The 25,636-nt window shown below is 29.2% G+C and overlaps 1 protein-coding gene across 1 annotated transcript in view; it reads right to left on the bottom strand.

Moving 5' to 3' along the window:
• Nucleotides 1-16,206: 16,206 nt before the first annotated feature.
• Nucleotides 16,207-25,636, bottom strand: part of LOC136071788 (rho GTPase-activating protein 5-like) — a 73,185-nt gene continuing 63,755 nt past the window's right edge. Inside the window, exons 17-18 of the mRNA XM_065797070.1 lie at nt 21,823-21,928; nt 16,207-17,530 (exon numbers count right to left, since the gene is read on the bottom strand). Of these exons, the coding sequence (XP_065653142.1) occupies nt 16,990-17,530; nt 21,823-21,928 (647 nt within the window). The 3' untranslated portion in view covers nt 16,207-16,989. The remainder of the gene's footprint in view (nt 17,531-21,822; nt 21,929-25,636) is intronic.

Below are 25,636 nucleotides of genomic sequence, written 5' to 3'. Positions count from 1 at the left end.
CTACCGCTTGGTCATGATTATCAGTTTAACTAGTTTCAGTTGCAATTATGCTACTTATACCAAGTTCAATATTCGAATCAGGCTTGGTTGATAGAGTTCAGTAATCTTTTTTGTTACTGCCAGAACATTTTTGTAATGTTTCTCTTCTTCTTTCTTAAATTTTGTTTTCTCTCGTCCGCTTTTATATTTTTTGATGATTATTAGTTTTTATTTTAATAAAAAGAAAACATGATATAAATAATAAACAAGCGAATATTCTGCACTAAATTTTTTTTATTGAATTTAAGAAAGAAGGAAAATACAATTTGTGCAACGAAGTAAAATATATTATTGCAGTGTCTAGGTTCTTGATAGTTAAACATCTGATAGATTTTTTTTTACAGTGTCAAGATGTTCGATATTTAAACATTTAGTATGTGAAGCCGCGAGTTTAAATACCCGATTATTGATGATTTGGTGATTTTTTTTTTTTTTTTTTTTTTTTTTTTTTTTTTTTTTACAACAATCATTATTATATATTTCAAAAACTAATAATATTTACATGTCTCCAGTTTATATAAATGTCCACCACAAATATTTACAATATCTAAAGAGCGTTAACAATGTTGTTTTACGCATGCGCGTTTGACATTTTAACTCATGCGAGTTAAAATAATAAATTCGTGGTTTATAATATAAAGTGCTGGCTATTAAACCATGCATTTAAAAAATATACGCAAGTCCGTCGCACCACAGGGCTACTAGGGATTTGCTTGTCGTTGTCGTTGAAAATATATGTTATTTGTTGAAAATATATATCAACATATAAGTACTATGTAGTTGTAAGGAAACTCGCAGAAGACTAAGAAAAGTCTTTTCATCGAGAACCTTTAAAATACAAAATAAACTAAAAATTTAAAGAGTAAAGACACACATTAATTTTTTGAGGTCTACTGTTCAATGATATTTTACTATGTATAGTTGCTAACAACTTTTATTTATTTATTTTTTTTATATTTTATGTTTTATTTATTTTTTATTTATTTTTATAGCTTAAATTGTTCTTTTTACATTTTATTATGTTAATTATTCTTTTATATTTAATACATATCGATAAAATTGGTTTTGTTACTTATGAGATCTTTTAGTTTTTTCTTCAGGGCAATAAGATTATCCAATTTAGTAAGTTCTATATTTTGAGGTATTGTTTTGTTGTATAAATAGGGGCCACGGTATACAATTGCAAATCTCGAAAATTTTGTTTTTTTTATGGGCAATGTAAAGTTTCCGGTTCCTTGTGTGATATATCTGTTGGCGTTGGTTTGAAAAAAGTTATTAGTAAAATGAGTTGGGACAAGTCCGAGCTTATATTTGAGCATAAATAAAACATTTTGGTAGATGTTAATTTGATAGATATTTAAAGCATTCAAGTTTTTAAGTAAAGGATCGGCATGAGTGAATTTATTTTTATTATAAATCAATCTTGATGCGTGTTTTTGGTGTGTATATAGAGAACTTAATTTAGATTTATTTGTACTTCCCCAGGCAATATTAGCATATGTTAGATAACTTTGTATATAAGAAAAGTAGAGAACTTTCAGATTCTCCTGGGAAAGTATAGTTTTGACTTTGTAAAGTATGCCGATACTTTTTGATATTTTTGTATTTAATGTTTTTATATGGGGTTTCCAAGAAATCGTTTCGTCAATAATAATCCCAAGAAATTTAATAGTTTCAGTTCTTTCGATGTTTATGTTATCAATTTTTAGTAATGGTAGCATGCTTGGTATTTTGTTTTTTTGCTGGTTGGAATGAAACAAGATGTATTTTGTTTTTTCTTGATTTAAAGATAATTTATTTACTTTAAACCAAATGTTTAGACTCTCAAGGTCATCATTTGCAGATTCAAAGAGATTTTCAATTGATGCTGATGAATAAAATAAATTTGTGTCATCAGCAAACATTATTGCATCAAGTTTTTTTAGTGATTGTGGAAGATCGTTAATATAAATTAAAAATAAAAGAGGACCAAGAATGGAACCTTGGGGAACTCCGCATTTTATTTTTAGTAAATTAGAATATTTATTATCGTTCGAAATAACACATTGTTGTCTGTTGCACAGATAACTTTTAAACCAATCTAGGCTAGTATTTTTTATTCCGTATTTTTCCATTTTTTTTAGTAAGATATCATGATTAAATGGTGTCAAATGCTTTGGATAGGTCTATAAAAGTTCCTAATACAAATTGCTTTTTATTAAAAGAATCACTTATGCTATTAACTAAATCTAAAATTGCATGTTCTGTTGAGTGCTGTGCTTGAAAGCCGAATTGTTTTTTATTTAAGAACTTGTTTTGAATCAGGTATTCATATAATTTATTGTAGATTATTCTTTCAAGTATTTTAGAAAAGGTTGGAAGTATTGAGATTGATCTGTAATTGTTTATTAGAAATGTTTCACCGGTTTTAAAAATAGGTACAATTTTAGCTACTTTTAATTTATCTGGTACAGTTCCTGTTATAATTGATGATTTAAATATTTCGAAAATAGGTTTGCGTATCTCCGAAAAGACATTGACGACGATATTACTGCAAATGTCATCTATACCTGGAGACTTGTTTGTTTTAAGAGAGTTTATTGCATTTTCGAGTTCATCAATTTTTAGTTCTTTAAATATCAATTCGTTATTGACACTAGTTAGATAAGTTTCAAATGAGTTGTTTGGACAATTGACTTTTGAAGCTAGATTTGGGCCTATGTTGACAAAAAAACTATTAAATTTTTCTGAAATTGCATTATTATTGTCATACTCTTTATTATCTATGACAATTTGAGCAGGTAAACTATTTATTTTGCAGGTTTTTATCCCAATTATCTCTTTCATGATATCCCAAGTTTTCTTAATATCACCATTTGTGTTTTTTATTTTATTTGAGTAATAGTTTTTCTTTGAATTTTTTTAAATTTTTTCAAACAAGTTTTTATACTGTTTGTAAAAATTTAGGTTTGCCTCATTTCTATTTTTTAAGTATTTAATATAAAGTTTTTGTTTTTTTTTTGAGGATTTTTTAATACCCTTGGTGATCCATGGACATTTTAAGTGTTTTTCTTTTATTAATTTTACTTTAATTGGGAAGTGCATATTATAGCTTTTTATGAAAAATTTTTCGAAGTTATTATAAGCAGAGTTAGTGTGCCCAAGATTGCATTCATGGTATACCTTATCCCACTCTTCTGCCGACAGTGAGTCTTTAAATTGTTGAATAGCAAATTTGTTGATTTTTCTTTTATAAGTTTTAATTTTAAAACTATTATTAGATTTTATATCTTGCGTCAAGGAGAAGAAAATAGGAAAATGATCAGATATATCTGCCTTTATTATTCCTGCCTTTAGAGAAGTATCAAACAATGAATTAGTTAATATATTGTCTATTGCAGTGATTGAAGTTGGAGTTACTCGAGTTGGCTTGTTAATAATTGGGAAGATGTAATGTTGAAGCATTTCGTCAAAAAAAAGTTTAGTATTGGCATGTTTATCATATTGTAAACAATCTATATTTATGTCTCCAATACAGAATATTTTTTTTTGCTCATTGTTGTTTTTTATAAAATTATGCTGTTTTAAATGATTGGAAAATTTAAATAAATCACCTTCAGGTGGCCGGTAACATGTGGAGACCAGTATGTTTTTTGATTTGTTGCTAGTTATTTCAATTGTAAAAACCTCACTATCGGCATCTGAGAACGAAAGGTCATCTCTAATTTTGGTAACTTGATCATTCCTAATATAAGTTATAATTCCACCTCCCCTTTTGTTAGTTTTTCTTTCAGATGATAATAATTTGTAGTTAGGAATTTCTAAACTTGAGTTTATTCTGCATGATTCGTCAGAACACCACGTTTCTGTTAGGCATATCATACTGAATAGATAATCGCATTTTTGCCTTTTTGACGTTTTTTAGGCTTTTTTATTTGTCGATTTTTTTTCAAGGAGTGGGCCTATATTTTATAATTTTTTAAATCCTTTTTTCAGAAGGTCTAATTTTTGTGTTGTGCCTGTGGCTATAGCCTCCTTAGCCTCCTGCTTAATACAGTCCTGTATAAAAAAGATATCCACGAAATTGCTTTGAAGTTCGTATTAGGAGTCTTTGTAGACTTGTCAAAAGCGTTCGACACAATAGATCATGAAATTCTACTAAAAAAATTGGAAAAACACGGATTAAAAAACCATACGCTGCAGTGGTTCCAAAGTTACCTGTATAACAGACAACAGTGTGTTATTACAGATGATAATTACCACACTAAATTATTAAAATTAACTTGCAGTGTCCCCCAAGGTTCAATTCTCGCTCCTCTTTTATTCCTAATCTATATAAAAGACCTTCTAAATGTTTCTAGCAAACTTTAATTTGTATTGTTTGCAAACGATACAAATTTATTTTACTCTTCGACAAACATTAAGGATTTGGATGTTAATGTAAACATAGAACTCCAAAAATTAAATGTATGGTTTAAAACAAGTAAGTTATCTCTAAACATAGAAAAAACAAAATACACTTTATTTCATTCAAACCAGCAAAGAAACACACTACTAATTATTCTACCCTCTCTTAAAATAGAAAATATAGTAATTGAGAGAACTCACAAAACTAAATTTTCAGGAGTTATAATTGATAAAAATTTATTTTGGAAAGCTCACATAAATACTTTAAACACTAAAATATCAAAAAAAATAGATCTACTTTATAAAGCAAGACCTATGTTGTCGCAAAGTAATTCAAAACTTATATATTTTTCTTTTCTACACAGTTATCTCATATATGCGAATATATGAAGATAGCTTGGGCGAGTACGCATATAACCAAATTGAAAACTTTATATCGATGTTAGAAACATGCTATAAGACTAATCTACCTAAAGACAAATCTACATAAGCTGAATCCTTATTTTAAGAAATGAATGTGCTTAAAATTTATCAAATTAACATTTACCAAAATATATTGTTTATACTGGAATTTAAATTAGGTTAAGTACCAAACCATTTTTAAACAACTTTTTCATAATAATAACGTTAATAAATATAACACAAGAGAAACAGGAAACTTTATTACACCTTTCAAAAAAACAAAACTTTCCCAGTTATCAATTTCATATCGGGGTCCTTATTTATACAACAAACTAGTGACTAAAAATAAATTACTTAGCTACCCAGATAATCAAAATTCCTTAAAAACAAAGTTTAAAAACCTGATACAGAATCTAAACAAATACTCTGAATTCTTCTAAGACTATAAATTAAATTACATATATCAACTACAAAGTGAACTGACTCGTTTATGTGTATTATCTAAATGAGTCTCACCTTTTTCAAACAATATATCAAAAAATTGTTTATTGCACACACACACACACACACACACACACACACACACACACACACACACACACACACACACACACACACACACACAAAACATGATTTTTTTTCTTAACAATTTTAGTTATTATGCTGCTTTTATTTTTAATTTTTATCTTAAGCTTGTTTTGAGTTTTTTTTTTTATTATGAGTTTATTTTAATTTAAAGACTATCAAAAAAATAGCTGTACTTAGTATATAATCAGTGCCGGGTGGTGGCGTGTGCGAAGTGTGCAAAGCACACAGGCGGCAAATTTTAAGACCGACAGTAAATGAAAAATTGCCAAAAAAATACGTCTTCTGATAAAATTTGATCATTATTAAGGCGGCAATTTTTTTTTTGCACACACTAAGAAATGCTCACGAGCCGACTCTGTATATAATTATATTTAACATAACCGTAATATATATTCCAACGACATTGTAATGACGTGATAAGGTTATTACAATCTTCTTGAAGTCCGACCCGTACCATTTAATTATAAATTTCATTATAATATTTTGACTCACGAGACTTGTAAATATTACGCCTTTAATTTACGAAACTTGTAAATCTTATACGTGCGGCAAAACGTAAGAAGAAAAAAAATAAAAATAAAAAGTTTTTTTTAACTTTGTTATTTAAAATCTTTTAGAATAATCTTTAAATAAGGCTCAGATTTTGTTAAAAAATAAGCATAGATAAGCATACTGTTGAGCCTTGATAAACCATTTAAATGATTAAAATAAATTTTAATTAAAATATGTTTTTATTAATTTAAACCATTTAAATCAATAAGAAAAATTAACACAGGTTTATGTTTTGCAACGCAATAAAATCATGAATTCATGATGTCATTGCATAGAAAAACATAAACGGCGATACAGAACTTAACAACGTAATTAGAAAAAAAAATGTTTATTAAAATACTTTGGAAAAAAGCGCTTTGATAAACGGAGTTTACCTCTTTGATTTTATTGATCACACTTGTATGTAGTTTTCTAATATTTATACGTATTATTTTTGATTATTATATTACAACATCGTTTTTGTTTTTAAAAATAATTGAATTTTTTCAAAAATGTATGCGTTACAGGGCCGACTGGAGTGAGTCATCAACGAAAACACCCGAAAAAACCCTTTGGAGGGATAGTAATACATACCCATAGGATATCGTTACAAGTGATTTTAAAATCAACGATTACCGTCCGTGAGAGAAATTAGCATTTTTGTTTTTCTCAATAGTGGTTTAGTTTCAAAACCATCTTTTAGTAGCAAAAAGCTCTTAATTCATTCAATTCTGAGTTGTTGTTTTTTCACAAAATGTGTTTTTTCTAACAAAACAACTAAAAAAGCAAGAACAACAAAGCAAATTTCTGTATAATTTCACAATTTGATTCTCCTAATATCATAATGAATTTAACCATATAGCTAAAACATCTAAATTCTAATAAAATCACGTTTTCCATTTTATATGTTTTGATTTTGACTTCTATACATGTTTGCTGTTGTAGTCTATAACACAGTTAAGTAATTGCAGTCCATGTTCTGGGTGAAGTGCATATCTCTTGAATTGTTGCCATAAAGGCTTGAAGTTTGCATGAAGAGCTTCAGTGGCTTGTTCAATATATATTCTAAGACTTTGATGACTCAGAGAAGAACTGGGCCACGTGAAAGAACACAGTGTGGACCTTTGAAGTGATTGAGATTAGAAGAGCAAGGTATGCAGCTTTGAAGTTCTTAATATACTCTTTTCTTGAAAATTTTTATCCAGATGGGTTCCAAAACATGTAGTAACTAACTTATCAAATTGCCTGAGTGCTTCAACATAGGGAAATGCTGCACTTACAGCTGCTTCAACTTTTTGCTGAAGAATAGCAATATTTTTCAACAGCCTTTGACAATGATTTCCATGAAAATTTCCTTCATGATAGGGTTGGAGGGGAATGCTTAAAAACTCTGGCCATTCTTTGATCTCTGGCTAAACTTTGCTCAGACTCTTGAAAAGGTGGTTGACCACACCCATTAGTAGGTGAAGTTCATTGGTTGTATTGCTTTTAGAATGAGTGTTTCATCTGAAATATTGAGCAAGGGCACGTTAATGACATTTCCAAAGCATTTAGCACCCTTTACATTACTTCCTTTAGCAACAAAAGCTTGGTGAGCCTTTCTGATGCCTCCAAAAGTTCTCAGTGCACCACATTTTTCAAGGTTTGAAGAGTCCGCATCACACCAACAGCAAGGATGTTTGCTAGCATGAGACTGAAGTCCACAAAGAATGTTAGCAACTTTCATGTCACAAGACAAGACAAAGGGAAAAGCACCAATATTGTTAAGCTTCAACAGGTTTTTAATGTTCTCATAATTATCTGGCATTCCTTCAGAGGTTGCTATAATCAGCTATTTCTTTACTCCAGAATCTTTGAAGGAAGAACTACAAAGCTTAGGAGTCTTCAGGACGGAATTGGTTGGTTCTGGGGCTATCTTGATAACGCCTAGACTCATCTTAAGAAAGTCACCTCCACTACCAAGTTCAATATTAATTAGATGTCCCTCGGAGACAGATCTTGCTAATGCCATAATTTGAAGAAGGCTGCCAATATTTTTTTTTTATTTAATGCGCCCCAAGAAAAACCTAACGGTCTTGTCGCAGAGCACCGCGGAAGTGCATTTAACCTGGAAGTTCAAGCCTCCTTCCTTACCGTGACGCAAAAATCCGTTCCGAATATCATTACAATGAGCAACTCTAATCTCTAAGGTGGTCAATGTCAGAACATTTAATTTTAGTGACAGAAAAGTGATCTTTGAGCAACTTTTCTTCCTCTGCAAATTTCCTGGCTGTGATGTTTTTCCCTCACCAATTTTTCGCAGAATGAAACGACAATTTGTGCACATTCCATTTGGAAGATGATCATCATTAAAGTCTAATGGTTTTGGAGAGTGTTTTACTAATCTGCTTATCAGGAAAAGTGTTATACTTCGATCACATTTTGACATGCAGAGAATGCTAACTGTGTTTCAACACTCAGCATGAGTTTTAGCAGAATTGGACATTTTAAATGTATTTTTTAGTTCCTTTAACAAATTTTTATTAATTTTAGTTTGAATACTAGAACAAAAATGATGGACTTGAAAAAATATTGTTTATTAACAAGAAATCTAAACAAAACTGATGTTCAACATTAGAGATGTGGTGGGTTCTAGTTTTGTAGAAGGAAAAGCAATTTTTTTGTTAGAGTTAGAATTTTTAAGAATGTTTGTTTTTATTTATTCTATATTTACAATAAAATATCAATATAAGCTTATAAAAATGTTTTTACTTCATAAAGCCTTTTGAAAAAAATTCATAATATGTACATTTTTACTATAAAAGTATTAAAGTTGAAATTTCTTTCTCGGACGGTAATGGTCGATTTTAAAACTACTTGCAATAGTATCCCAAGGGTCCATATTATCACCCCTCCAAAAAACTTTTTCGGTTGTTTTTGTTGATGACACACCCCAAACCGTGAGGCCAAAAAAAGTGTATGTGGGGGGGGGGAGGGGGAATATATATATATATATATATATATATATATATATATATATATATATATATATATATATAAAATATCCATTTATAAAAAAATTGAGTTATTTATAGTTTTATGTACAGGTAGAACTCCCTTCAAAACAACGCAAATTTTCAAAATAGAGTACATCTGTTACAGGTCAACTATTTGAATTTTTTTTTTGTAATTTGAAAATACCTGTGATAGGGTTTTTCTTTCCTGGAAGTCGTTATTCTTGTTTTGCCATATTTAGTGAGAATTAGCAGTGTGAATTTTCTGATTTTTTCAAAGGTGCCCCTTAAAAACTACAGAAAACATAATTGTATTTATATGTATGAAAAATTACTGGAAATTGAAAGAATTTTTCTTACAAATATCAGAAATCAGTGTAGTATGATATATAAGGAGGCTTGCTAACTAAGTCCAACAAAAAATAGCACTTTAGCTAGAAAAGTCCCTTAAAAATTACACGATTCCCCCTTTAACTACATTACATTAGGTATACCTTCATAAACCTTCAAAAATTAGGTATACGTTCATATACCTTCAGAGCCAAAATATAAAAAGATCTATTTTCAATTTCATTCTCAAGTGTTCTACTACTTAGTTGTTATTCTTAAATAAGTTTATATGTTTTGTACGTTGGTAATTTATGTAACTTGATTATATTATTAATTTTACAACTTTTTTTATCCCAGATCCCTCAGCTGATGAAAAAATTGCTTTTAGTATAATGCTTTTAGTATAATGATTTTAGTATAATGGGTTGGCGATATTGCAACAGAAAGAGTTTTTAATCATGATGAAACACCACAGTTTGTCAATTACGGTGTAGATGGTACTGCCACTGGGTTAGTTTATGCTGGCAAAGGAGAGACATGTAAAAAAATGATTCGCAAAAACAGAGAGTGCATAACTATAAACCCATTTGTTTCATTATCAGGTCAACTAAACAACTTTTCACAACTAAAGTTGTGACTTTTATAGTTTTATATTTTTAAAAAGTAAAATATAATATTTATACTTTTAGGAGAGGTTTTATTTTGTTAGGTAATATTTGCTGGCAAAGGCATAAAAAGCCAGATTGCACCACAAAAAGCTGTCAGTAACATCAAAAATTTGATCATCTTCACGACAGAGAGTGGTTCGCAAGATAACTGTTCATTATTGGCTGCGTGTAAGAAACTTGATAAACATTTCACCGAACAAGGTATAGAGCGACCAGTTGTGCTTCTATCAGATGGTCATTCGTCGCGGTTTGACTTTAAGGTTCTTAATTTTTTGCGTGAAAAGCAAATCAATTTATTTGTGTCTCCACCTGATACTACTGGAGTCACACAGCTACTAGACCAAGCACCAAATCAACAGCTCCATCGATATTATATTAACACGCGAGATGAGCTCTTTTCCTCTTTCCAGACAATAAATCGAGAAAGATTTATGAATATCCAAGGAACAATGTGGAACAATTGAGCATCCGCTGCCAATATCGTAGCAGCTACTAAAAGAGGTGATATAAGAAAGAATGGTCTTAATGTTTATGATATGCAACAGGATAAATTTGAACAAGCAGCTCTTCTTATAGATAAAACTGATGATGTTTCTTTACAACTTTCTATTCCTAAGAAAACAAGAAGTGTGACCTCAAAAGACGGCCCATTGGCAACAACTCCGAGATTACAACCCAAAGTCGCCCAAACAAAAGGAAGGTATGGGTCAGCCGACTATTGGAAATGAATGTATGAAATGTCACAATCATTCATTGAGGAATCATATGAGAAAAGCCTCAATTTAGCAGAAGTGTCTGGTTTACTTTCAGTAAACCGGGTTAAACCCAAGGAGATTAATCAAACAACAAAGGTCACTGATGTGCATGGATCTATGGAGGCTCAAGATGTGCTTTCAAAAGTGGCTTCTCTCGAAGGAGAAAAACAGAAAAATCGCGGTTCAGAGGAGAAAAAGAAACATAAGCTCCAAGTAAAAGAACTGTTTTATTGTTGCAAACTGCAATGTTCTTGTGTAGAAGAATATCTTGCAAAATCCTTAAAAAAGTGTTTGAAATGTCATTTAGTTCTTAAATCTGCATGCACTAAAATGGCTTATCTCATTGATAACAAAAAGCCGACAATGATTCTACCTGCATCTGCAGCATTATCCTCTGATTCTTTAAAAAAACACACTCTATTTTGGTTCTGATATAAATATTTTAAATCATAATGACTCAGAGATGTTTTAATAGATGAAATGTTTGTTTATTGTATGTCTCTTTTTCAGAATATTTTATGCTATTCATATTTTTTTGTCGTTTTATGTTATTCAAAAAATATTTATTGCTGTTATTAAGACTGTTATTGTATTAAATCTTTACTTTTCGTATCATTTTTCATATTTCCTATTATTCAAAATATACATTGTTATTGTATTAAAAGCTAGATTTCCTATTTTAAAGCTAGTGACCACTTAAAAACTTCATCCTTAGCACTGCGAAACAAATACAAAATAAACATCTTTAAGAGTTTGTAAATTAGTTAATATTACATTGGTGGATTAGAACAAGTATAACATTATCTAGAAATAAGAAAATTGCAAACTTAAAATTAAATTATTAAACAGTAGGAGGTCATAATGCATAAATGGAACCATTTTTAATACCAAAATTTGATTTGCATTCTCATTTTGAGGATTTTAAAATTGTAAAAGAGGTAAATTTTAATTAATTTGTCATCTAGGATGTTTAGAGATACTGATTCAACCATTGTTCAATAATTTCATTGATATTAGTGGTACCCAGAGCTAAAAGTTTATTCGTGTAGTGTTTAAGGGGGTATGTGTTTTTAAGGGAATTCTACTTGTAACTCAAAATAATGTTTTTTCTATTGTATTGAAACATAAGTTATAAGTAAAAAAGTTGCGGAGAAAACGTTTTTTATTTTATTTATTTAATTTTATTTAACATTGGAAAGTTTTACAAACTTATTGAACTAAGTCACAGTAAAATTCTGAAATACATTTTATTATTATTTTTATTATTATTGCTTTTATTATTATTAATGTTATTATTATTATTATTATTATTATCATTATTATTATTATTATAATTGCAGCCGTAAAATATACATACAATATATACATACAGCGAGCAAGGAAAAGCCCTACTATAAACAAACCAGTTTTATAAATATTCGTTCCAAATTTTGTCCCCAACCAGTGATCTAGTCTTATTTTAAAAGAGAAGACAGTTGAGCAGAAAGTTACTTGCTCAGATAGTTCGTTTCAGTAATTTGCTGATCTATTATATAGTTGGTTGTGTCTTGGAAGACAGTTTGGAATATATACCCGCTTTATCTAAATTTGGTTATTTATTTTTTTATTTGTAATTTATTTATAGTTGACACATATGGTTGTTACAATGATTGCTCTATAATTGGCTAATTTAACTTAACTGACACTTGTTCTTTAAAAATAAAATAAAAATAAAGATGGTAACCAAGTAACAAGGAGCTAATAAATTTTGATTGATATATATATTTATTATTATATATAGTCATTATTTATATCAAATTGGTGTGTTAGCTTAAAGATTTGGATAAGATTGCGTCGTAGGCGCCGAAACTCAAGTGATGGTGGATTTAGGGTGGAATGCCAGAAGCGAACATAAGTCAAGTTCGACTTTACATTGTAACCAATAGCGGCAGAGTATTTTTTGAGGGGAAAACTCATACTCTGCCGCTATTGGTTACAATGTAAAGTTCAAGTCGAACTTGACTCAAGTTCGCTTCTTGCATTCCACCCTTAGTCTTTTTAGTCTTTCGTAGAATTGAAGACTTCTTAAGCTTGAAGTTATATAAACCAATGATAGTTTTTACCACATCTAAATGTGTTCTAATTTTAATAGCTATTTTAAACGTATAAAAAGTTTATTTTATATTTTTTATTTTTATATTTTATATGTCGTTTTTTTAAGTTTTTATTATTTAAACTATTTTATCTCAAAGCTCAAAATGTGGAGAGAGAACAAGATAATTCTAACGTCGCGATTTGACAATAGCCAGACACTCCGCCTAAAATTACCAGGCGAACTATACGCTGAATGCGTTTAAACTATATGCTGAATTATATGAACTATACGCTGAATGCGGGAATCTGTCCTATTTTGTTGTACCAATTTTCAAAAATTTTAGAAATGGAACTGAAAAACATTAATTATGCAAACTTAAGTTTATGGCAGGCAAAGATCTTTTAAAAATGGTATGGGGTGGCTATACCAATATACCATTTAAATTGAGAGAGGTTTCCTCACTATGTAAGTAGTGAGAAAACTGATCTCTATAATAACTTACTATAAAGATATATAATAGAGATCAGTGGTGAGAAATTATCACTGCCGTTATAAAGCTGTATTCTTCTACCTGTAAAAACTACACATAGTTTCTTTCGAAATTAATGACGAAATTATCAACAGCTATACTATAGCTAGGACAAGTATATTTGAAACCACCAAACTCAAAATGTAGGAATAAATAAAACAGGAAAAGTATCAGATGCGGGAAGAGGAGTTTCAATAAATATTTATGGATTTCCGAGACACATGCTAGACTACCGCCCCACCCACCAAGTCAGACAACTTAAGCACTAGTGAATCAGAAGAACCCATAGTGGACAACATGAACCTCAGGCGATTGTCAAACGTGCGAAAAGTTTGCGGACTTAGAGGTCTAATAAGAGGAAAAAAAATTGGTACAAGAAAGAGATTGTTACATGAAGTACAAATGACTAGAGATCTCACGAACGTTCGGTGACTATTCGGCTACTTTTTTAGCTATTCGGTATTCAGCTGAATAATTCAAACTGTTCGGCCGAATACCAGGTAGTAACAAAAAAAAAAAAAAAAAGCGTGAGAAAGGGCAAGCACGCATAAGAAGGGGCATGCTTCAGCTACGCTAAGTTAAAAAAAATTTATACTAAGCAAAAACATGCATGTAGAATCGTATTTAAAGTATCCTTGCGTGGATACCCAAATCCAATGTTCAACTTATCAACAAAGATGCGCCTGTTTGTAACAGAAAAAATACATTATTAACTTTGTTGTTTATTTTGTTTGTTAAGTTAAGAGTTTCACACCCACCAAACACAATAAGGTCATAACTGAGGCAGAATAGGTGACTGAGCAAAAATGAAAGAGCAGAGAACCTTCTAAAAAATCTTTCAGAAAAATTTTAATAGTCAACGAGCCACAAAATAAAAAGTTGACAAAATATAAAAAATTCATTAAATCTTTATTTTACTTAATTATCCACTCTGAGCATAGCTTAAAAAAAAATTTTAACAATTCTTTAAAAAATAATAATCTTAAGTTAAATTATATAAAAAGCCAGAAAAGGAAAGTTTTTTTAAACTAGCAGTACTACATAGAAGTCAGATACCTGTAACTTTCTCTTGAACATGCTTCCCCTGGATGAGCTGTCAGGTACATTGCATGCATTTTGGTCAAATTCAGCCTCTCTGGGAGATACAGTTTTTTTTGTATCCTTCAAAGTATAGTAAGACTGTCGTCCTAAAAATGAACGTATGTGATTTATGATGGAGGTTACTTTCTCCTTCAAGAAAGATTTCGGTCTGTTGTTGTGCTTGCCTCACTTGTCAGTGGGTGGTAAACCTGTGAAATAGTTTTCAGATATAAACTTCAGATATACACTTCTAATAAAGAAATTTTCAGATATACACTTCTAATAAAGAAATTACAGCTAATTTTGAAGATTAAGCATAGAAATACAACTAAAAGATCTAGATTTAATCACCTGATGATGTCAATGTTTTCTGAATTCTCTCAAATCTGGATTTTGTCACTCCAAATATTGACAAGAGTGCCTTGAAGCAAATCTGCTTTCTTGAGCATAAATCTCCATCAGGAATCAGCAAATGATACTGATATGAGTAACTGTGCAGGTCGGCCTCATTATCCTCTTTCCTTGGCCGTCTTTGTTTCACCGTTTTAGAATTATGGCTGCAGCTATCATGGCGTCCTGTTTGTCTTTTGTACCCAGCCCATTAAACCTGTACAAAATTGTCTGCCTTGCTTGCAGACTGATCTATTCAAAGCATTGTAACCTTGCACAGTTGCAAGCTTCTCCCATTAAGTGGCTTGACAGCTTCGTTTTTTTTGCATTTTCTTTTTTTCTTACATTTATTGGCCGTTTTTTTGGTTTTTTAGTGACCTCAGGATGCGTGTTTACATCCGCCATCTTGAATTGCCGTCACGTGACAATAATACGGCAAATACATAGGTTTCTAGTGAAGCGGCAATTTGATTATCCTTGTTTTTATGTTGCAGAGGACTGACATTCCCTGTTTTTCTGTAGCAGGGGTATTTTTGATTGGCTATTTTTACCTGACTATACTTGTTTTTTCACTTCAGTACTTTGCAGAAGCTAGAAAATATTCTTTGATAGACCAAACTTTTATTTTTACCCCAGCCTAATATATATATGTATGTATATATATATATGTATGTATATATATATGTATGTATATATATATATATATATATATATATATATATAGATATATATATCTATATATATGTATGTATGTATGTATGTATGTATGTATGTATGTATGTATGTATGTATGTATATATATATATATATATATATATATATATATATATATATATATATATATATATACGTAAGTGTATATATATGAACAAAGAAAATACCTTTTTTTTTATCATGTATAATATTGTATACTTGAAAGAGTGCTCAATAGATAAACTAGAGCTATATAGTATATATGTTACTGTTACCCGCAGTACCAGGAATTAGCTAAATGCTAATGTTTATAATATATTGAATATTGCAACTCTGAGTTTCATGTGTTATCACAATCATCAGGCACGTAGTAAAAGTTTAATTTTGCAATTTTGCTTAAGGTAGCAAAATTAAACTTTTACTACTTGCCTGATAATTGTGATAACACATGAAACTCAGAGTTGCAATATTAAATATATTATAAACATTAGCATTTAGCTAATTCCTGATACTGCGGGTAACAGTAACATATATACTATATATATACATATATATTTATATATATATATATGTATATATATATATATATATATATATATATATATATATATATATATATATATATATATATATATATATATATATATATATATATATATATATATATTATATATATTGAAGTATAACTCCAAAATGCTTCAATGTGGTAGAATGAAAATTCGCTTTCAAAATAATAAAAAAAACAATATCACTATTAAAATTCAAGTAACAATTCACACCAATCAAAAAATATCCAGTAACCATTGTAACAAAAAAACACCTAGTAACAAAAAGTTAAACAAAAAAAGTAAAAACATTTAAAAAATAAAACTAAGAAAAAAAAAAAAGAAATTAAAAAAGTTTCAGAATTTTAACTATATTTCAATTTATTACTTATTTCAACTAACACTTATTGTGGAGAACATTTGTTATATAAAAGCAAAATACACATAATATAAAAAATATAACGGTGATTAAAAAAAGTATGATAAAGAAGTAAAATTTACAGTTGGATACAAATATAAAAAAATATAGAAATGAAGAATATCTTGAGATTGCAAATTCATTTCTCCTTAAAGAATTTAAAAGTAGAACGTCGCAAAAAAACAAAACAAAACAACAACAGACTAGCTATTTCAATTAGAAACAAACATAACATAACAAGAATAACGTTACAATAAGTTAAATAATGCACATATTTTGTTTTTAAGGGAAAGAATTTTGTTAGAAATTCTTGTCAATGAAATTTACACACAAAGTTTAAAAAATATTCGTGAATATTAATTGACCTTGGTCATTTTTTATTGTTCTGCTAACCATAAACCATGATTATACGACTACGATTACGACATGATTATACGACTAGCATTTCTATTCAGAAAATGTGGAGTCTTTTGTATTTATCACATTGACAGCCACTTATTAATTGTTGAAGGCAAAATGAAATAATTGCATTCATTTGTGAACTTTTAAAATTTTGAAAATTGCGGTTTCAGTCAATAGCAGTTTCAATAGATTTTCTATTAATGTTTTTTGTATCTTTAGAAATTTGGTCATTAGGAACACTATTTGATTTACTCAATGGTACTATTTTAGAATGCAAAGAATAATTTAAAATATTGTCTTTTTCTTCATTGTATTGCGGTACTAGTTCTATTTGTAGACTAAGCTTCTCATTCTGTATAGGAAGTTCAATAACCTCATAATCATTCTCTTCTGCTACTGGATTCATAAGTTTTCCAACTGATGGCTCACTTAAAACACACTCGGAAAACGAAGGTTCTGTATTTAAACTATCTCCTTCACTGTCATTATCATTACCTGTCCCATTATCATTTACATTTAACTTCTGATGCAAATCATCGTCAAAAATTTTGTCTGACTGCTCAATGCAAGTTTGTATAAACAATCCCATATTCATATTTTGACTCATATTTTGTAGTGATTCAAAAACAGGACGAAGTAATGTTGGATAAATGATTATCTGTAAATTACGTACGTCCATTTTGTTGAACTTAGTGTATAGTGATACTCTAAAGATTTAAAATAAATATAAGAAAATTTAATGCATATTATACGATTAATTTACATTAAATAGCACATTTTGGTTTGTAAATGTTTTTCTTCCTTTAAGCATGCGATCGTTAAATTCGGAACGACGAATTTCGTTTTAAAACTTGTCACTAACACATTTTGCAAATTTACATTAAGTAACGATTGTTTTAATTAAAAACACCAACAAACGAGTCAAAATATTTCTCTTAATTAAAATGTCATCGAAACAGTTAGAAAAAAGAAAAAAAACTCAAACAACTATCTACAAAATCTTTCTGCATCGTTATTTTCAATCGCTAAAGCATCTGAATCAGACAAAACTACAGTTTATATGATCATAAAACGTAGAAGAGCTCTCTATCTATAGAACGAGCAAAAAGATCTGGAAGAAAGATTTTAAGAAAGCAACAATAAGTATTCGACGATCGAGCAATATCCCAACTTATCGTACAGAGAACAAGCCAAAAGATATAAAGTCTCTGAGTTTTTCGGCAGGAAAGTTGTGATATTTTATAATTTCTAGTCTTATCGAGCCATATCCAAACCGATCAGACAAGCAATCACTGACTACTAAAACTCGAGCTCAAAAACTTTATGACGAAGTGCTTACAAAATTCAATGGCTGCATAATTATGGATGACGAAACGTACATCAAATGTGACTTCAAATAGGTACACTTCAATTGTTCGTGGACATGTTAGGTACAAGTTCAAGTAAAAATCATTGGATAAATTTGGTAAGAAACTTCTTATGTGGCAAGCAGTATGCAGCTGCGGTTTGAGATCTCTAGCTTTCGTCACATCGCCCACTTTAAACTCGGATGTTTATATCAAGGAATGGTTGCAAGCTAGACTTTTGCCATTTTATCGAAGTCACGATGTCCCCTGTTGGTTCTGGCCTGATCTTGCTTCTTGTCATTATTCTAAGAAGACCGTAGAGTGGTACAATTAGAGAGACATCAAATGTATACCAAAAAGCTTGAATCCACCAAACTGCCCACAGTTCCGTCTTATTGAGAAATTTTGGGAAATTGGCAAAAGTCCGGCTAAAGATTTGATTAGAGATTGGACTTTAGTAAGAAAAAAAAAAGCCAAAGATACTGTGCAGAAGTTGATGTCGTCAATTAGCGTAAATGTTCGCTTATTTATTTAAAATAATGAAAAATATTAAATTAAAAAGCATTTTTATAATCTTCAAGTTCCTAATTTTGAAATAAATATTGAAGTTGTTACATTAGTTTAATTATTTTATATATTTTTTTGAATTTTTTATCGTTCAAAACCAAATATAACGATCGCATGCTTTATATTTAATTATATATAACTTTTATGCATATACATTTTGGACAATATACATATATGTTTTATATACATCTAAAAAAAACAAAAAAACAAGGAAATGGATTGTATCAAAACGAAGTACTGGGTTTATATTCAAAAAATTCTTTACCAGGGCACATTTCGCACAATTTGGCAGAAACTCTAATCCAGAAAGCCACGAGCTGAGTGTTAAAAAAACATCTCAACTTCATTAAATGGATTAAAGAAATTAAAAAACTCTAGAACTTCAAATGAGGACTATTGAGGTTCAATTTGAGTTTGCTTTAATTACCATATAAACATGTTCTTTATATTTTTTGTAGTTTAATATCCTAGCTTTTTTGAAAACAATTAACGAACTTTTTCAAAAAAAAATTAACTATGCAGTAGTGTTGTAGTGGTAAAGTGCTTGCCTAATGAGCAAGAAGTTCCGAGTTTGATCCCTGCCATGTCCCTGGTAGTACTGCACTCAACTTGTTTCTCCATGCAGCGACCTTGTTCGTCAAGGTTCGTGTTTTGGAGTTATAGAGTTAAGAGAGGGTTGTAATCACAATTATAGTAGCCTCCTCAACTGTAGTGGCTTTCTTGGGCTTGGGGAGGTGAATTGCCATTAAAAAAAACGAAAACAAAAAAGAAACTTGACTTTTTTGAAAACAATTACCTAACTTAACTTTTTCAAAAACTTAACTTATAGCCACAGTATAGTGATTCTCTGGTCTAAGTATAGTGAACTTTGGAAACCGGATAACTCTTAGAAACATAGGTCTGTGGTTCAAAGCTGGCTCTGGCCATAGTTGAAGAGTTGCAAAAAAAGTGTTATTTCATTCTAGTACATTTCTAGTACATGACCATTATAACCACAAAAACACCAATATAATTTATATTTTTAATAAAAAATTAAACTAGTTACAAGTTAGTTATAAACTTTGGTATACCGTACAAAAATGTCTGTCATAGTTGAGTTATTTATTTATTTGTCATTTTATACTAGGCCCCTGCAAATCGGAAATTTAAACATCAAATCTTGAATCTTAGAATCAAATCAAATCATCTGATTGGTTTTTAAATATATTTGTCTATATATATTTGCGAATCATATAAAAGTTAGTTCCAAATTTAACTATCTATAAAAACATATCGAGCTTACAGCAAAAAAAGTTCATATTTTTTAAAACTTTCTTTCGTAATTTAGTGGGCAATAAACGCATTTTTTAGTTGTTTCAGTGTTTAAAATAAGAAAAAAAGTAATTTTTTCAATCTGTGTGTGCATATGTGTGTGTGCGTACTGATTTTAATCTTGATGAACAAATACAAAAACTTTTTTGCCCAAAAAATAAACTTTGGTAGTTTTTATATCTCATAAAACCCCATAGTTTTCATCATCTTCGCTTCCTTCATCTTGCTCTCCTGATTCATATAATTTGCAATCCTTTAAGTAGTCCATCAATCGTTATCTTGCTCTACAATCTTCATCTTTTCTCTTCCAGTAACTTTAATTAGTGGTTGCTCGCAGTCTTGTTGGAAGTAAAGATGTTTGAAAAAAAAAAAAAATCTTGTGCAACATTTCCTTATCAGAACCATTTTTTTCACCAGACAAAAACATTTTAAACCGACACATTTTTAACATAAATCAATGCAAAAAGGTCAATCATTTAATAAACCAGTTATTTCTGATCAATGGTATCAGCTCTCCGAATTAATTTATTTTATCTAATTAGTTTCATTAGTTCAGTCCATCATACTGCAGAAACCCAATGTTTTATTTTAAAAACAGTAATTATCTTATTTGATAAGCATATTGAAATCTCACCATATACTTGGTACTACCAAAACAATTTATTTTTCCATCTACCACCCTTATTTGCCAAGACTTTTGTTTCAGGCCTCAAGATATAGGAATGTAAAAACATTTCACAACAAAAAAATGACTGAGTAGGCCTCCTTTGCTTTGAAGAGACAAATATGCTTTTAAAATTAATTTTTTTAACTTATTACCTTATAACTTTTAATAACTAATATAATCAGGGATGCCAGAAGGACTCTTTTATAAATATCTATTTTTTCTTTGTATTTGGAGCTCTATAAGTATTGATTATGATCTGCGATAAGAAAAAAAGGGAAGGGAAGCCTCTCTACATTTTTGAAGCTCCTGGATACCAAAAACAAGGAAGAAATAATCATCTTGTGACTTTCAAATTTGGAGTCACTTTTGAGACTCTGCACTTCTGCTGATAATAAAACATTAGGTGATAAATAGAATCAGTCACTAATTATATGTATCACATGAAAATTATCATAAAGTGAAAATATTTTTAATTTTCAAATATTGATGTCATATGATAACATACATTTTTATACATATATATTTATTTTATTTCAATTCACCTCCCCAAGGCCATGAAGGCCACTCAGTACTTCCACGCATGAAGGCCACAGTCAAAGTGGCTTTCATGGGTGAAAGTACTTTTTAGTTGTGGTTACAACCCTCTCTCAACTCTATAACTCCGAAAAACAAACCTTGACAAACAAGTTCGCTGTGCAGAAAAACAAGTTTAGCGTGGTATTACCAGGGACATGGTGGGGATTGAACTTAGAACTTCTCGCTTATGGGGTGAGCGCTCTACCACTACACCACTACCAACATATGTTAACATTTTACAAACTGGACTCTCTATATCAGAAAAACAAAAAAAAATAAGAAAATATTATCAACACTCAAACTTTATATGAACTTTATAAACAAAATGTTTTTATTCTTAATGGTTATTTAACTTTACTTTATATTTAACTATATTTAACTTTCTTCATAGTGTAAAGCTAGTAAGTATAAAAAAAAAAAAAAATTTGAATCATTAAGTTAGATCAATTTAATCAATAACCAATAAATTTAATCAATAAAACAGGTAATATAAAATATATACTTTTATATATTTCATTTTTAAATGACATACCTCTTTAAATGACACATAAATCTTTTGAACACTTCTTGATTTGGCTGTGGAATTTTAATTGCTAATTCTCTCAACTTTTCTAATCTAACAGCGGCATCCATAATAACTAAAGAAAAATATATACACCTCTAAATAATTGTAAAATGTTTAATTATGAAAAATAAGAAATTAAAACAAAATTTAATAGACACATTTATGATAGCTTATGATAATTTATTATAACTTATGATTTAACATAAAAAATATTTTTGGCTTAGAAACAAGTGCCAGTAAACAAGTGGCATTTTAGTTTAAAAAGTTTAGCATTTGTAGCCACTTTAGTAAAAAGTATATATCTTTAGACCTTTGTTATAGTAAAATTGATTGAAAAATTAAAGAGATAATGACACAATATTAAAAATGTAATTAATTCAAACAATTCAAAAAATAGAAACAATTTCCGAAAAAAATTCAAAAAATACTTTTACTAATACCTGTTACAATTCTTAAAAAAAATTTAAATTCAAAGGAAAACTCTTTTGATAAATTGTGGTGTAAAAGATATTTAAAATGATTGTTGCTTACTTTCATTTTTCTAACTTCAACAGATTTTCTATAATGATTTCTTTACCCTAACCCAAACAATAACCCGGTCCATGACCCTAACCTAAACCCTATCCTTGATCCTAACTCTAAACCAGCTATAGCGTAGAAGTTGGAGCCCTTTAGCTTGCATAAGAAGAAAGAAATCCAGGATTTAATGCAAGCTCAGGGCATGTTCTGCGTCATCAATAAGGAGAGTTGCATGAACTTCCTAGTTAAATGCTCTCCCGAGATGCTCTGTGACACGACTGTTAAGTTTTTTCGGACACCTATATAATCCACAAATATGAACTGTTTATGATAAGCTGTTAGCATCAAACTAGAAACTTATTTCTTTGTACAAAAATTTTAAGAAGATTTTTTAAGAGGTTTTTTTTAAATCATTTTATAACAAAGATTCATTATTATTAAAACAATAGGAATTTGCAAAATTAAGACTATGTAAAACAAATCTTATAAAACATTATTGAACAATCTGGGGTCTATAAGAACCAAACTTCAAATAATCCAGTGACATTGTCATTGAAACATGTTTAAAGCAGACAACTATTAACAATCTATGCTAGGATCTTTATTACTAGTAATATTTCATGTTAATTTGCACTACTTCTTTAAAACAAAATTTTATATTGCTGACAAAAAATCTTACCAACTGTTAAAAATAAAAAGTACATAAGATTCAAGCTGACTCAGATGATGCCCTCATTTAATCTAAAAATTATTGGATGCTTACATAATTTACAAATGTCTTATGATGCATTATTGTATGAAAAATTGTAATCATTGCAACCATCTAATGAATGGAAAAGAACTTAAAAAGACTATTTTAGAGAAAAAGTTTTACAGAAAAAATTTAATTTTTGTAAAATTTACAGGTAAATTTGAGGAAAAAAAAAAGATAGAAGTAAATTTTAGAAAAAAATTTGACGTAATGTTTAGAAAAAAAAATAGTAGTAAATTTTTCAAATAAGTTGAGCACGGTACTACAGAAATGTGAACTTGGAACTTCACTCAAAAAACGAATGCTCTATCACTTCATCACTACTGCATTTTGCACATGATGTCATTTTGCTAAGTGTTTTATAACAAACAAAATATAAAACAAGTGGAATGCTAACAACATTTTATCTCTGAATAAACTCACAGATAGCAAAGTTTATAGTCGCAAAACAATATTAGAATGATTTTATTTACTCAAAGAATGGTATGAGATGGTAGATAGTTGAGTTTAATGGAAGCTGGATATTTGAACCATACCAGTTTCTGCCCAGAAACTTTTCTACATTATCACCAAATTAATTTGATATTGAATGGAAAAAGGTTTTTTACCATATATACAACATTGCAAAAACATATATTTTGACACTCAGAACCTCTCAGCAAAAACAAAGTTAAAAAGATGTATTGAAGAAAAAGCAATGACCTTTAAGCAGATGTTTAAACAGTTTAAAACTTCTCAGTAAACCTGTAAAGTAATGTAAAAACACTACACCTGCTTTAAACTCAAAAAAAGATGGGGAAAATTAGAAGAAAAGAAACTAAAATAACTCTAAAAAGCTTTGCATAGGAAGATCTTTTTAAAAAGGTGATCTTGAGCATAAAGTAAAAGAGAGAATAAGAATTAGACTTTTCAACAAATAGAGATTTTGATGAAAATAGATTACCATTACAAATACCATTTTGTCAGATAAAAATTTTTAAAACAAACTTTTTCAAAAAGTTCTTAAGACACTGCTTGATTCTGAAGGTTTTAGGTTGAATTTCAAAAGACAAGGTGTTTCTTCAGATTCTATTAATATGTATAGGTACGAGCTGGAATATGTTGAAAATAAAATCTGAAGCATTCCTTCTAAGTCCAAAATTTTTTTTTTCAAAAACCAGAAAATAGTGTTTAATAACTATATCATTTTTATTATTGTAGCTATCTCATAATAAATATAATAGAAACCTCCACGACATTCCATTGTCTTTGTCTTCAATACATAGTTTACTCAATTTATAATAATACCTTTAATAGTTTCACTGAGAGAGCTCTTTAAGCGGTTGATGACTTATTTAGAAATATTAAATGTTAAAATTTGCAACTATAACAATTTTATAACTACATTTTATAACATTTTTATTTTATAAACATTTTTATTGATAAAAAGTTTAATATTATTTTAGAAATCTACCCAAGTTAAATATTACATATCAAATGGCTCATCTTTTAAGGAAAAAAAAATCATAATGAATCCAGCGATTCAGTTTGTTTTTGTTGTTGTAACAAATCGGACAACTACTCTCTTAGTAATCATCATTGGTGATAATAGTTCAAGACAATGCACACAAAGGCTTCAGTTTTTATATAAATGCATTTCCCACTGAACTTTATTGCTGTTGAAAAAATACTCGCTTTACCAAAAACATTATTTTATTCTATAAATATTTTATTAATTTATTAAACTTTATTTAAAATATTTTACTAAAAATACAAATAATCTTGTCCACAGAAAGGAAAACCTATGAAAATAATTGAAGAGGTTTGGAAAAGAGAATTACTTATAAAGATTGGAAGACTTACTTTAACTGACAATAAATGCTAGATGGAAAGAGCATTAGGCACTCATGCTCGAGAACATCTGCTGTTCAAAATGCTAAGAATCTTATTCTTTTGAACGATAAAAAGATGTCAGATCAAAAAACCTCAACTATTTTAAAGTTTTTAGTAAAGGCCGAAAATTCGTTACAATTATCCACTAGTAGATTTTTATTTATTTATTTATCATGACTTGCTGCAATACTCTTTTCTAATTTTAGGAGGATTACTGCTACTTGTAGAATCCAAATTAAGCTCCAAACAAATAAAGTTTACTGATACAATATTTGATATCAAGAAAATCATGATCTGCCTGATATTCTTAGATATTTATAAAAACATCTTGGTTGTCTAGGTGTTTAAATATTTTATAATATATATTAAACAGCGGCATATCAAAAAATTTATAATAGCCAATACAACTCACGCTATTTACAATATATATTTTAATAGGTATTTTAAAACTAGGTGTCGAAAAGAATTTAATTGCTACGGTATGAAGCATTCTCATGCTCTATAAAAGTTTTACAGATACAAAATAATTGCTTTTTTTAATGGAAAGGAAAATAAACATGAAAACTCAGTGTTAAAAGATGTTGCATACATAGAAGATCTCACCAGACTTGTTCAAGATATATGTTCTCTTTGTGTATT

The sequence above is a fragment of the Hydra vulgaris genome, chromosome 05 (genome assembly GCF_038396675.1).
Source record: "Hydra vulgaris chromosome 05, alternate assembly HydraT2T_AEP".
NCBI classification, from domain to species: Eukaryota; Metazoa; Cnidaria; class Hydrozoa; order Anthoathecata; family Hydridae; genus Hydra; species Hydra vulgaris.
The sequence above is the reverse complement of the archived record's forward strand: the minus strand, read 5'-3'. Positions and strand labels throughout refer to the sequence as shown.